This window comes from Xiphophorus couchianus, chromosome 10, assembly GCF_001444195.1.
Source record: "Xiphophorus couchianus chromosome 10, X_couchianus-1.0, whole genome shotgun sequence".
Classification (NCBI taxonomy): Eukaryota; Metazoa; Chordata; class Actinopteri; order Cyprinodontiformes; family Poeciliidae; genus Xiphophorus; species Xiphophorus couchianus.
Window position 1 is genome coordinate 7,849,670 of NC_040237.1, and position 15,457 is coordinate 7,865,126.

General features: G+C 38.2%; 1 protein-coding gene across 4 annotated transcripts in view; it reads left to right on the forward strand.

The window, feature by feature from the left end:
* The first annotated feature begins 1,122 nt into the window (after window positions 1-1,122).
* LOC114152029 (KAT8 regulatory NSL complex subunit 1) overlaps window positions 1,123-15,457 on the forward strand; it is a 41,832-nt gene continuing 27,497 nt past the window's right edge. For 3 of the 4 annotated variants that reach the window (XM_028029651.1, XM_028029654.1, XM_028029655.1), the window contains exons 1-2: window positions 9,360-9,825; window positions 12,257-13,727. In XM_028029651.1, the coding sequence (XP_027885452.1) occupies window positions 12,325-13,727 (1,403 nt within the window). In that variant the 5' untranslated portion in view covers window positions 9,360-9,825; window positions 12,257-12,324. Of the gene's footprint in view, window positions 1,140-5,013; window positions 5,084-9,359; window positions 9,826-12,256; window positions 13,728-15,457 lie in introns of those variants that run through there. The other variant, XM_028029652.1, reaches the window with a different exon arrangement.

The following is a 15,457-nucleotide window of genomic DNA, read 5'->3' on the forward strand; positions in this document are numbered from 1 at the left end:
ATATATATATATATATATATATATATATATATATATATATATATATATATATATATATATATTTTACTGAAGGTTGTCATACTGTAAGAATCTCATTCCAGCCCATGGGTATCAAACTTGTTACATGCTGAAGGAGAAGTTCTGTCCAATAACTGTGATTTTGTCAGAAACAATAATTTCTTGATATGGGACCCTTCTTGAAGATAGCAAGAAGGGTCTTGCAAGGAGGGTCTATAACGTGTCAGACAATGGATCACACACACAGGATCACAGTTGGGTAATTAGAGTATAGTTGGTATATGATCTGAATCTTATGCAACTTAAAAAACATGTTGAATGTTGTTTTACTGATATGTTAGTTATAAAAATTCCTGTGAATACACAAAGTGGATAAGTCAAGTGGAGCCGCATGTCAGCTATTTACATTCTCTGTGAAAATAAGTGAAATGATCATAACTTTTAACTCCAATGCTAAATTGTGGTGATAATGCATCACTGAAACACTAATTTGAATTTATGTTCATCCTATTTCACTTAGCTTTACATATGCATCGCTACCATTTGTTTGAACGGCACTCTGGTCAATAATTCGGCCGCTTTTATGTCTCCTGGCCTGCTTTTTGGGGGACAGATTACTCGACCAGTCAAATCTCACCCCAGCAGTGAGACAATGTGCTAAGCCTTCAGGTAAATGTTCTGAACAAACTCACACGCTGCTGTAGGCTTCACCTGTTTTAATGTGAAAGGCGTAATGAAAAATAGATGGCACACTGCAGCGCCAAACCCAGAAAACAAAGCATTAAAATAGCAGCTTGTTTATCTGAGTGAAAACACATCAGGCTGGACAGAGAGAGCAGCTAGCATGCCTACGCTGTAAACGACAGTCTTGCTGCGCCGAAACGAAAGCAGTTTTTTATGAATGAAGGGGAAGTTGTGAGACTAAAGTGAACATTTTTAAATAAAAACAATATTTTTTGAATATGAAGTTTCATGTTATGAACTTTCGTACACATTTCCGCTGTACGGGCATTTGCTAAGACCGACATCTGCGGCAGCCAATAGAAAGCCCGGATTTGAAGAGGTGGCCAATGGTGATGCTAAGGGCGGATACAATCGGTGGTTTGTAACAGGACAAGCAGGTAAGTAAGATTTTGTCTTGTTATTTTCTTAAAAATTGAGTAACAATCTATTTGTCAAGAATGACCCTTACTTTGGTTAAACCACTGGTTCTTCTGTTTGAGAAGTGTTCATTTTTATGCACTTTTGTCCTCCCGTATGTACAAATGAGATGGTGTTCATTGAGGAGTCTGAGATCGGGAAGCAAACAGCTAACGAATACTAGCATGTTAGCTTTCTAACGTTAGCTTCTAATAAAGTAATGTTAATGTGCCTTTTATAAAATAAAGAAACAGTTATAATGCAATTATTTACTAGCTGTTTTAATAATGTGCCTTTTTGTTTGATTTACCGTTTAAGTCCACCTAAGTGGTGACCACAATCAACATTTAAAAAGTTTTTTTTCATCTTAAAATTTGCAACGGTAACGTTAATGTAGTTAGCCCGTTAGCTTTAGCTTGGCAGCTGGACGCGACAGACTCATCGATTCCACTAGTCAAAACCTAAACTTTTATGAGATACTCTGTGTGTTTGAAGCCTCAACCCGAGGTGAGGATAGGTTTCAAAACCACAACAACTTATTTAACTAATTAGTATGTTTAGTTTTCAGCAAGGTTTATTTCAGCTGTTGAAATGAATGAATTAAAGCGGAAAGCTGCGGAATTATCGAGGTTACAGTCATTACGTTTCGCTAGTATAGTATATTTAAAACAACAAAATGGTATCTAAGATGCGTCAATAGTCTTAGATGAAACCCATCCAAAACCCATAAGAAGTTGCATATATTTAAAATTACCACAAGTAAAATAAATGTATAATAAAGATATTCTAGTAAACTTTCTGAAGAGACTATGTCAAACATATCAAAATTGACTTAAAATAGTCTCTTTATTCACCCAGACGCTCATGCTCATTACCACAGAGTATTATGTGCTTATCATTAATAAGAGCTACAAAAGTTTGTTGGCCTTAAAACAAAAATACATTCATCTTGCATAAGTTTTCAGGTGAAACATTAAAGTTGCATTCTAAAAGTAGAATATAATTTACTTCCTATTTTCATTTGAAAACCGGACCTATCGTAAAATAATCAACAATACGCTAACATGACTACTTTAAAATGTTCAGTGAAAGGCTTTTTGCTTGATATAAAAAGTCTACTGATGCACATCTAAATCTAATCAAAAATTCAACAATAAATGTCAAATATGTTAACATAGATGAAAAATAGGTAGGGAGTGATATTCTAGTTATTCTAGTCAGACGTTCTTGAATCTACAACCCACAAAAAAAAATAAAAGAAATTTGACGTGACATTGCAGCTAGAGGTAATCATCAACCAAGAGAACGGAACAAAAATAGACTTGTTGGCACTAATATGCCTACTAAAAGACCATGTTGTCAAATTTATGTACTTATGTATTTTTTTGCATATTGATCCAAAATGTGGCTCAATGTTCTTTAATAAATTTTTTGCTGTTGCAATGGTTGGGATAAATATTACTTAATTCTTTGACTTCTAATTGTCTCTAATTCAGCTTAAAGGCCAGATCAGTTGTTTTTGATCTGTTGGTTGGTGAAAACGTCAACAGCCCAATCAAGCTGTTGAAACTAGTAGGTTCATTTTAAAAAGTCTACTCATCTTCAGGACCAAATATTTGACATTGTGCCCAGATATTTGGCTTACGGGAATTAAATGAGCAGATATCAAATCTAACTTTGTGGGTATTTACTTTATCAGCTGGGATTTTTGTAATTTCATCCTGTAATAAATTACTCAAAAACAGAATTTAAGAAAAAAAAAGTATTTTTTTTAACAATCATATTTTACCTTTTTGATGTTATAGTTAAAACATACTATTTTGAGTTTCTCTTCAAAATATGAAAAATATGCACAACAATTTGATGGTTTGTGACAAGCTTTACAATCAAATTTGTGGGAGACAGGATGTTCTTTTCAGTAAGTACTGTAATGTGAATGGGCAAAACTTACTGACATCTTGTGGTCAACTTAAATAGTGCAGCATTTCAAACCTGTCTCACATACTGTATTACTCTGGAGGAAGTTCTATCTACATTACACTGGACCTTTGTTCTGTAATAATTAGTAGTGATATTCATCTTGTACAATTACACCAGTAGCTGTTTTTTGGATATGGTTCAATCATTTAGATTTAGCTGTTCTTAACCCTCCTGTTATGTTCCGGGTCAAATTGACCCGTTTTAAAGTTTGAAAATTTTCTAAAAATAGTTGGAAGTATTTTTTTTGCATGAAACTTTTCCTATTTGTCTTAATAGGTGAACTCTACATATCAATTGAAAATGTATTAGTTTTACACATTTGTACCAACCCCTAGGTCTACTTTTTACACAGATACTGTTCGGGTCAATTTGACCCGGCAGTCAGGTTAAAGTGCAAAAAAAGATAAAAAAATGTCCAATTCTATATGTTTCCTTGCAGCTATGAACCATATTTCACCACACAAACACCACACACATCCATGCACACCCCGACACACACAAGCCCACTTTCTCACTATTCTCTTTACTTCACTAGGAAACTGCGAGAAAGCAGGTGTTCACACAACTTTTGAGGAGAACTTCTTCTGTTCCTGTGGACAAACTCCACCCACACTGAGTGACACTCAGCAGAAGTGGAGGGAAACATAAATACTCTCTGCATGACTCATTTATCTTGATTTTAATCAGTGGGTCAATTTGACCCTGAACAGTATATGTGTCTCAAGTTCAATTATAAAGATCACCCATTGAAAAAAAAAAAAAAAGTGTAATATAAAAATATTTACCAAAAATCAATTTCAAGGAAATTATAGTTTTTTTGTGTCTAGGATTTATTCAGTAAATATTAAAAATGCAAATTCCATTTTTTATGTCCAAATGAGTAAATGAGTAGGTTGTTGTCATTGATCCTTAATTTGGGAGAAATAATCAAACATCATTGCACAAATATGAATTGAAATGGTTAGTATTGGAGTTAATAATCAGATAGAAAAATGTTTTGGAGGATTTTTTTGGTTTCTGACACTATTGCATGATTAAACACTCCCCGGGTCAAATTGACCCACGAACATTATTGCTGTACCTCAGAAACGAACATAACAGGAGGGTTAAATGACTAAGCTTCTCTATCTCTAAAATGTGTACCATCAACACAGCTTTCCCTCAAATGTGCATTTAGTGGAGGCAAAATGAAAGTTCTCACGTATGGAACTTCCATGGTGCGGCTTAATTGCTGATAGTCATTGCAATAGAGAACATTGATTCCTAACATTGTGCCGCTCCACAGAAAATTATTTTCAGTATTGTGATTATTGTGTACTGTTAGTTTAACTTCAGCATAAAAGCATAAATGTTTATTTTTGTCATTAGTAGTAGTATTAGTAGTAATAGATTTTTCATAAATTCATCAATCTTACAAAAACATTCAGATTATTTTGTTTTGTTGTATATTTGTCAGGGAGTGAGTGCTCATTGGAGTGGCTCATTGTTTATCTTTGTCATACTGGAGTTAATACTTGAATGGGCTGTTGTCAAATTAACTGTCTTTAAGTCTCTCTGTTTTTGTGTCATTCAAAAATTGTTCACTTTAACTGTTTATAAAAAAGTTTACAAACTTGCTTTTGATTTTTGGAGTAAAACTAATAACTACAATTTATATGATTTGAAAAAATTAATAATTAAAAAAAAAAGATAGTACCGTAACTTGTCTTTGTGGCCAAACCGCTCAACCCTTTGGTATAACAATAAAGACTTTGAATCATAATTATTTTTTTCAATTGAATTGCTCTGGCTTGAAAATTTGTAAATATTAGTTGTTGCTTCATGCTTAACATCTGTATTTATTTCTAATATCTATTTGTTTATTTTATGTTTTAGGTGTAAACTAGTAACTGCATTTGTGGTTCGTTGGATTACTACCTGGATTATTTCAACAATGGAGTTAAAGGTAATCCTACACTATTATTACATGTCCTTGTTTATTCTGGTTTATGTTTCACTGAGACCATCAGGGATGTTCTGTTATGGCTGTCAGTTAGTAATGCTCTGCGGATACTGTGAATGTAATGAACGTCCTCTTGGTAGCTCCAGTACTTATCTCAAAGAAAATGGCTTCTGGGGATGGAGCTACATCAGATGTGTTGGTTCTGGGTATCTCTGGAAATATTTCAGATGACTGAGACGGGAACAATATCTCAGGAAGTGTAGGGAACGCCTTGGAATCCATGAGGGGTCATCAAAGGAGTGCTTAAATCCACCATCTTTGCACGCACTGTTTTTGTAACCCAGAACTAGGCACAAAGATCTAAGATATTTAGTTATATTTCCTTGTTAAAACATTCATAAAAGAAGAGAACTGGTTCTAGAGGCTGATAGTTTTAGTTCTTGCCCTGTGGAGTCAAGCAGTTTTTCTTAGATTTTCATATCTTTTTTTATTGTTAACCACTTTTTTAAACATTAAGAATACATGAGAGGTCCCAGATTAATCTTGTGCAACATGTTTTGCCTTGGATAACCTCCTCTGTATACAGGAAGTCATACACAACTGTTTATTTAAAACGACCAAAGATAAACACAAGCAGCTTGTGCAGAAGTCACCACAGCATGAGAAAATTCAAATGAGCCAGGGACTTAAACATATGCTAAAACTGGAAACCTTATCTCATTTGCAACAAATGTAATATTGATAATGTCTTACTATAGCTTACACACATTGCATGGGTAGTATTAGTACATATAAAAAAAATAATCAGTCTCATTTCATAAAATATTATTTTCATCAGACTAATTTCTATTACAATCTGTCTGTTTGCAGGCTTAATTCTCCTTGTCAGAATGCCTAACTTGAAAACTTAATGAAAGGAAAAAGAGAGTTATAGTATGATTTTTTTATATAAATTTTTTTCACCATTAATATCGAACATCCAAACATCTCAACACGGAAACTGGGGAATCTTTCAGTTGTTTTTCGTATGTGGACTGTTCGGTGACACGAATGTAGTCTTAGTTTTTTCATTTTGTTTTCAACATTCCAGCCCAGCGTAATGAAGTGTTCATTTCTGTGTATGCTTAAGTATGTCCTAGGTCAGTTTCTGTGTGTTTCTTCATACTACATTTGTTTATCTTAAAAACAAGATTTGGATTCACTCCCATAAAAATATTCAGCATAACTGTCCAATTTGTTGTCAAATATTGTTTTCCTTTAGAAGGAGCTAAAACAACAAACAGTGGAAGCAGTGTTTTTGAAGTTGAGGTTAGCAATTACCCTTTTGAGTCTAAATGACCCTGCTTAAGTCTAAAACCAATTGCTTGTGCAGACTTGATTTGAAAAAGCCAGCTTCAGTAAAGCTGGCAAAAACAGAAGTGAAAAGGTGGTGAAACGTCCGCCTGCTAAGTATGAAATGTTGTCTGGTTGGTATAAAACATCGCCGCGGTAGTTGGCACAATTTTGTACCCGGTATGAATCAGGCATGAAATTACCAAAACTCCAAAGACATGGTGAAGAGGAGAAATGACCAGCAGCTCAGGGTCAGTTTATTTGTGGGGGAACACTTTGAATTCAAATACCCAGATGTATATAATTGACACATGACATGCTAGGTTTCATGCTCCATAGTGTCTGCACGACACTGCAATTCAGCCTCAACAAATCTGTTCAACCGTCTGAAATTTAAACGCGCAGGGATTCATCAGTGACTAATACAGGAAGTGACTGGAATTTCCTGAAAACATTTAGTAAAAATTTTAATTCAGGTTAGGTATTGAATAGCTACTCAATATGCTGTTTTTAAATGAATCGGTAGTCTGTTTTACATGATCACAATTTCAGTATTTACCAAAATAACTGTATTTTTTATTGGCTATTTCTGATATTGTGTCAAAAATATAGTTTGACAGTCTTTGTATGCTGAAAAAACAAACATGTCACCCATATTTTGCCCATGATTTAGTAACAAAATATAAATTTACATTAACTTTATTGAATATATTTTAAGAGTAACTTTTGAAAATATTCTTCTGAGATAGTTTTTGTATACTGCCAGTGTGCACACCATTTATTTTGCATCACTGTTTATAGAAATGCATTACAGAACAGAGTGGATGCCCACACATTTTTTTAATCTATGTAATGTTATTGTTATTCTAGGTGTCAACAGCCATTATGAATGAAATCGGAAAACAAATTTGTGTGTAAACACACTTAAAATATTGCTAAAACATTAAGGTTTTGGTGACAGAGTTATGCAACAATAAATCAAATAATTTAAAATGTTGCCCATTTTAATGTCTAAGTTTATTAATTTAGATGGATGACTAAGATTTTCTTTTAAAGTTTGTTCGGAGGATATGATCAGTTAATGTCTGTCTTCAGAATTCAACTCTTTGTAACTTCACTTCGATGAATCAGAGACACATTTTTTTAATGGCCACTCATAGAGGGTCCAAGACAAATGTTGAATTCTTTCAGGCTGAAATAAGTCCCATTTCTTTTTTTAATTAGTATTTATTTTTTGTGTTATTTACCTGGGAATAAAACGCCTTGGGATCTAATGTCGCCTTTTCAATAATGGTGGCGAAGATGACCAACATTTAAAATGGCATTACTATTAGGCACACTATTTATTAATTTTCTCATGTTTTATATTTTACTCCGCATTACTCCTCTAACCTCCCAGCAAGAAGATCCTGGTTAAACACTGTAGAGACTAGGCACTAGCATTCAACCCACCACAAGCATTAAGTGAGTATAGCAAATAGATAGCTCCTCTTTCAGAAAGCGCCCATATGTACTTATTCATTTAGCTGTTTGTGTTTTAAATGCAGCAGTTGTGTTTACAAATATCTATAAAGGCCTCTACATAAGTGACCACCTCATACAAAAAGTGAAACATGGGCATTTTGAAACGGAAGCTGTTTAGAGAAGTCCAGTGTTGTCTTGGCCCCCTCTGAGTTATCTTTTTCTGGGGAGTTTCCTATAACTCTGAGTTATCTGTTGAAGGTAAGATATTAACTGGTCATAACGTCTCAACAGAACCTCACCCCAAATAACCAAACTATCGCTTTAAAGATAATACTTGGCTTTCATGTTGAATAATTGAAAAGGAAACAGTTTTGCATGGTGCTGTTTTAAAATGATTTAGTTTTAATGTTATTACCAGAGTACAATGCACTTAATCTGCAAGCACAATTACTATTATTAACATACAATGAACTCTACAAATAACTAATTTCAACCAGCAGGATTTTAAAAGCTGACATTTTAAAGCGGCTACCAACACATTAAACAGAAAATACAAAAAAATGTATTGTATATGTGTAGACAAAACACATATGTAGTACTCATTTAAATTCTTTATTTAAATATGTCAAAAGCCTGTATGCAAGAAATCTTCATGTTTGGGCTTAATACATGTTGCTAAAGGTAAATAAACAAAATGCACAAAAGCTTTAGTATTTCATTTGAAATATGTTTTTTTTTCTTGTGTTCTTTTTATCTGGCACAATTTATTGCACAGATTTTTCACAGGGAGTCAGCAGCTATGAAGCAGTTAAATTTGACAATGAAATGTGATTGATACCGTAATTACAGGGTTAATTCAAATCATTAGTCCAGGTGCAGTGGCTTTTATGTCAGAGCTGTTTGGTGCTGTTTCCTAGACACCATGTGGTGTTTTATTACACTGAAGGGAAAGAGCTCCTTCATGTGGCCACAGGCTACACCTCCACAGAAGGCTGCTGTAGTGGTGGGCGATTCAGATCCTGTTCAAAGTGACATGAGAGACGCGCAGCATGAGCTTTAAAGGGAATCAGAGCCTTTACTGTGGTAGTTTAACAGAAATAAGGACACATGAGTGATTGTTGACGAGTATTAACTGCTTTGGTTTAAATTATGAATGAACAAGGTCATTTAACATGAATAATCCCTTTCGTGTGAATGTTTTGTGGACAGAAGCTGAATATGCTTGAAACAGTTGTTCCGAGAGCATGCGGGATACACGTTAAGCAGAGGCAGCGATATTTCCAGTTTAACCAGCAGCACCATCGCAGCAGAATAATAAGTGTGAAAGTGACACTGCGCTGTGTTTTTGGGAAGACAATGCCCTCCTGTGGTATCTTCTTTGAGCTTTTTTGTCGGTTCTTATCTGCCCTTTACTCTAGTGGTGAGAATGAGTAGTGTCTCCCGCCTACAGCAGCACACGCACACACATACACGCGCGCGCAGAGCTCTTCTATGTTTGTCAGACTCAATCCGACGGAGAGGAGCTAGCCGCCATTTTCTAAGCGTCTCTCCCTAAAACGAGAGAAAAAGCCTCGCGTCAAACCGCCATCTGGATTACCTCTCTCTCGTCGGGAATCTGTTTTTTCGCTTCAGGATTGCCGTGGAATCGCCTACATTTGAAGTAATCGGGGATAGGACGGACTATTTCGCGGCCTAGGGTTATAATATTCGCTGTGGCGGCGAGGCGAGCTGTAGCTCGGTGATTCGCCCATTGCTGAATCCGGAACGAAGCCGAGAGGCTCCGATAAGCGGGCCCCTTTCCGCACCCTGGCTGTGTATTTTTGGAATAATTAATGGCAGAGTGATCGACAAAAGCCCCGTGTGTTGTGTTGGTACTCTTGGTTTTTTTCCACCCAAACTGCAGGGGACTGTTGCCGAAATTCCCTCGGATAGTGCAACCTCGTCACGTGGTAGGTTCCTCCTTTTTCTTTGTTAGCGAGCTAACCAGACTGCCTGGGTCTACTTCCAACTTCTCTGCTTTACAGAGACCAGCTTTAACTACACGCACCGCCCGATTCCCTTCCAGCTTCTGTACGAAAGTAAGGCCATGGACTGGTGCTGTAGATAAAAAAAAAAGCTACTTGTGTTTATTTCTGTAGTCTGATTACAATGCAGACCGTGTCTCCACTGTGCAATCGGTCGTAAAACGTTGTTTAAAACATTTATCAGACACAAAGATGTCTGATTAGAAGGGTCATGTTAATATCTTCAATGCAACAGAAACTTGTTTTATTTTCACTGTTGTGTGTTCAGCGACGCTCTTATTAAACATTTCAACTCTAAGCGTAATTTGCTCTAAACTATCACCGCAAGTGCGCGCAGGTTACGCAGGCACTTTAAATGTTTACTAACGAGGTTTACGTAAAACTCCGAAGTTGGACTCTACCTCCACCAGAAAATAAAAAATAGTTTCGTATTAAAGCGAGATAACTGTGGTCAGGGCATGTGTCGTTTCACTGCAGCTGGCTTGAGAGAGAGAGACACGCCAGCTTGCCAGCAGGTTGTTTCTTGCATCAGCAGCTTTCTTGGGCTAACGTTAAACAGCAGTGAAGCGCATTAATTTCCACGCAGTTTACAGAGTGACCAAATATTTATCTGTCGATTCTTGCGTTTGCGTGATGGTTTTTCTGTCTTCCTTTTTTTGTCTGACACCTCCTCATGATACGAAGTGATCATGTGCTGCCTTTCCGCCTAAACTAATTGAAATTTAGTGCAATGAAATGGTGCACACTTTAGCGCTAAGGCGCAAAGCTGCCTTTTACGTGCACAAATGCTCTTGTAAACACCAGGAAGACATTTTGATGATTACGTTATGGTTGGCTAACGCTGGATGTGAACGTTTTTTGTCGCATCTCGCCACACGTTTTGACAGAAAAACAACATGGGGAGTTATAGTTGCATCTTTGACCATTTAAATTTACCCCGGTGTTCCCCGGACTCATTTGGCGTGTTTGGAGCCGAATGGGTGTTTTTAGATGGATGAATTGCATTGCATAATCTGCTTCGGAAACACCAACATGGCGTAGTGCGCGCCGACTAGAAACTGCGGTGAAATACTGAACCCCCATTCATCTGAGCATGCAGACGATGCGCGGAGATGCAGCTCTTATCTTTTACAATTTGAAGGCAGTCTGTTTAAAAGTTTCCCCTGAATAGGCATGCAGCTGGCATGAAAGATATGTTAATCAGTCAAACAATGCTCTGTGCCATTAACATTCTCCTAGCATGCTGCATTTTTTAAAGCATTTTTGCTTTTAATATCAGGGAAAGTGAGATTTTAATAATGAGTAAAGATGAAATGACAGAGCAACCCTGGCAGGATGACATCATTTGCTTTGAGCTAATGCTGGGCCTAAATCCACCTACTTACATGGCCTGCAAGGAACCCTGCTGTATGCAGACTTGCCAGGGCACATGTAGGGCAGTGGGGTTTGGCCAGTTTGTATTGGTTTCTCCTGTTTCTTTCCTTGCCAGGATATTTTTTTTCAATTTTTCTTTTTCACAACCTTATAAGTAAATGACATTGAGGCCTTGTTTGCACGTACATGCTTGTAGTGGAAATTATTTAGTGGCCTTAGCTCAGGTGACTTCTGTTATTCCAAACCTTCCTTTACATCTTATTTCCCCAAGGTCAGTGCATAGTGTCTTCTATTTATTTTGTTTGAAGTTGGCCCTCTTTGGAACATTTTTCTGGCAGTTTATTTTTTAAATTAAAAAAAAATTGTTTGGTGCAAATTAAGTGAATAACTTGGAGAATTTATTGAAAGAGGATCTTCCTTTTGCTTCAGATATTTTGTTTTGACCATGTTTGCTTCACTTTGAGTTGGAAAGGATTTACATTCTTAACTTTTACAATTTAATTGGGAGTAAGTATGATGGGCTCAGTAGTTTTATTACTTTTGATTATTGGTCCCATTTAAGAAAAAAAGAACCCTTCTACTTTCTGATTGGGTGTTGGTTAGTAATTTTCCAGTCACAGTGTAGTCCTACCAAACCAGTTGTGCAAGTGTTTTATTTATGTTGTATATAGGTTCAGCTGTGGTCATATTGTTTGACAGTTCTGAAATTAGTATTCAATACATTAGTGTGAATTTTGTGTTTTTGCCTTTTAACTTCTTAAAATAAATCTTATTTATTTTTCTTTTTTTGATAGACATTTTTAGCTTTCTTCTCATATATGTTGAACTGATTAGTGTAGCTGGTGACACTGTGAAATCAAAATTATCCAAGATGGGGTTTTTGTTGTTTTTAACCTTCCATCCCTGTTCATCGTGTTATTTTTTTTTATTTATTTGGTATTTCTTTTGTTCTTGTCTTATTCTTCCTCCATGTCGTCTCCAGGCTGTCCTCAGGTGGGGCAGTAAGCGGGTGGAGTGGAGCAGGCCGAGGTGCCCGTCCCTCTGCACTGCATGGCTGCGATGGCGCCCGCTCTCACCGACGCCCCAGCCGAAGCTCACCACATCCGCTTCAAACTGGCTGCCCCATCCTCGAGTCTCTCACCGGCCAGTGCAGAGAACAACAGTAACGCCAACAACATCCTCATCCACAGCAGCGGCCCCGGAAAGTGCAAGGTCGCCTCCGAAGAGTGCCCTCTCGACTTCTGCGGCGGCAACCAGGAACCGCAGGAACAGCAGCCCCAACCAGACTCCGTGTCCCAGGCCTCGGCCTTGGGCAAACTCCAGCCACTGGTGGCTTCTTATTTATGCTCAGATGTGACATCTGTCCCTGCAAATAAGGAGTCAATCAAGCTGCAAGGAGTCCTCATCAAACAGTCTGTGCTGAAAAGCCACAGAATTCTGCCCAGTTCTCTGCTGAACGGTGGGGGAGAGTTCCTCCTGAGGAGGCAGGCAATTGAACTCTCTGGTGGTCAGCTTAAAAGCCTCATGAGTGGCAACACCAACGGGAGTGGCCAGCCCATGGCACCTGTCAACGGCCTGGCCAAGAAGCTGGCCAGCATGTCAGGCTCGGGCTGCATGGTGGCGGTGAACGGTGACAAGCCTTCCGCCGCCACAGACTCTAACCCCCAGAACCTGCCGTTGGACTCAGAGACCTTCACTGCTACCATATCGGGCCACATCCCGATGAAAGAAGCCCTCAGACAGAAGCATTCCTCCGGTGCTCCTCAGAACACAGATGGAAATAATGTGGAACCACCAGTGCTTCATTCTGCTGCTCTGTCCTCCCTTAACCATGACAACCCGAACTCAACGGAACAGGTTAATTCAAGCGAAGCCGATTTGCAGACGCGTACTGGTCCGCCGCAGGGTTCCGACGGGGAGAGGCCAGGCAGCAGCCAACAGGGATCCCCACAATGCACAGTCACACCAGAGCCGCCTCTGCCCTGCAGTTCATCCTCGGACAGCCTCGACGCTCACGTCAAAGAGCGCACGGCCCTCAACAGCAAGCGGCAGGCCGAAATCGAAAGCCGCCTGCAGCGCCTGCGCAAACGTCTTCAGGTGGTGCAGGCCAAGCAGGTAGAGCGGCACGTCCAGCAGCAGCTAGGCGGCTTCTTGGACTCGGCTCTTAGCAGGCTACGAGCCGGGAGCCGCAAGTCGGAGGTGGCGCCGCATTCGGCCGCATGGAGGGCCGGGCGGCACTATTCGTCAAACAGCAGGGACGGCCTGGGCCGGTTCCTGAAGAGCGGTGCCGTGCCCTTGGAATTGGAGAGGCTGTATCTGAGCGGCTCAGCCAACCTGCATTCAGCAGAAAGCGCCTTTGACTCTGATGTAACTGAAAGCAGCTCTGGTGGGGACTCTGACCTGGAAGAGGAGGAGCTGTCCAGAGTGGACATTGAGCAACGACATGTCAAAATGTAAGTGCAGTGACCTCACACATTTTCATTTTTTTTAAATGGCAAAACCGCCTGCACTGTACATGACAAAGTCCAGTACTTACAGAAATATTTGAAGCCTCTATTAAATTTGTTTTTAAATCGTCTCATAATTTTAAAAATTTTCAGTCATTTTAAGGTTTTCAGTAACATCTCCCATTACTCATGCCTGTCATGGTGCTCGGAGCTGCTCAACTGTCAACAGAAAGTCCCTCCATTTCCAAACACTGCAATATGCTACTCCAGCATAGCAGGTGCTAATGGCAATTATAACTGCCTGCCTCAGTTGTGCTCTGGTCAAACTCCAGGGAGGGGTAGAGATACAGTTCACCCATGCAGCATGTAACCGTGTGGGTGGGATCCTGTAGAGAACACACAAGCTTGGCTGGTCTTAGGGGAAAAAGAGCTTCCTTGTCATACGATTCTGCCTCCTGAGAAGACCCAGGCTGAAACTGAACGTTCTGTTTATCTTTAGAGCAAAATGACTGAGCACCAATAGAACCAGTCATTTAAATTTTTTATTAAAATCTTGAGAAAACTTCAAGGCAGGAGGTAGTGGGTTCAGAGGAGGTGTGGAGTTTTTTTTTTGCATGCTTCCTGTTGTAATGTCAGGTCTGTGTCAGCAGGGGCATGGAAATCTGTAGGATGGGAAGTTCACATCAGAGTGCACATCCATGTGTCATTGGAATCAAGAGAGGGAGGGGGCAGTATAGCAGGTGGTTTGGCAGTGTTAATGGAGTTACTGGCCTGAGTGGGATTGGGTAGATTATTAACAAAGTAGCTCTTTATTATCCTCCGCTGTGTTGACTTTAAACCTTTGACCTAAATATCATCATATCCTAACAGGAAGTTCTTATGTGCCTAAACATGTAAACAATTCACAGAGAGGCTTCTGATTCTTACACTTGACATAATTTAAAAGATGAAATAAGAGGAAATAAAACTGGAGTAAATAATTTTGACAAATTTCAATATGGGTGGTGTTAGGGAAAAGATTTGTGTTGATTATAGATTTAATGCTATAAATGTATATATAACAAATAGGACTGTTCGTCAACAACTTCAGTTTGTTTACATAGTGGCAAATCACAACATGTTGATCAGGACAAAACTAGAAAAATCTAGCTTTAAAGCAGTTTTAAACACTCTTGGCAAGTGTCATAAATTTCAATTACAAAAACTGAATTTAAGATCTGACTATGTACTTAGAAAATATGGAAAATGCTAATGTATCTGACAAAGGTTATACTTTTTTAATTCAGTGATGCAAGTTTGTAAAAATGCATCTCGGAACAGGAAAAAAACTGAACAATGAGTTGCTTTTTTTAATTAAAGATTTAATTAAAAAGTCAGTTTTGCAAGTCATTCCAATTCTGTTTTCCTACAGTGACCTTATCTTATGTAGTTAGCTTTATTCATTTGGTTTTGTTAGGATCTAAAAGTGGAAGTTGTTACACTGTTTGTCTTCTATTCTTGTCCTGCATAGATTTACATAAGACATTCCACATAGCTTATCAATAAGTATCTAAAGTTGTAAAATAGCAATCAAATTTCTCTTCTTTTGAGAATTAGATTATTAAATGTGTGATTAGGACACAACAAAGATAATGAACAATTAATGCTTCTATTTGATGTTACAGTTTATTTGTGAAGATTGGCTACCCGAGTTGGGAACTTCAACACCATCAGATGCATAGTTAATTGTAATTTTT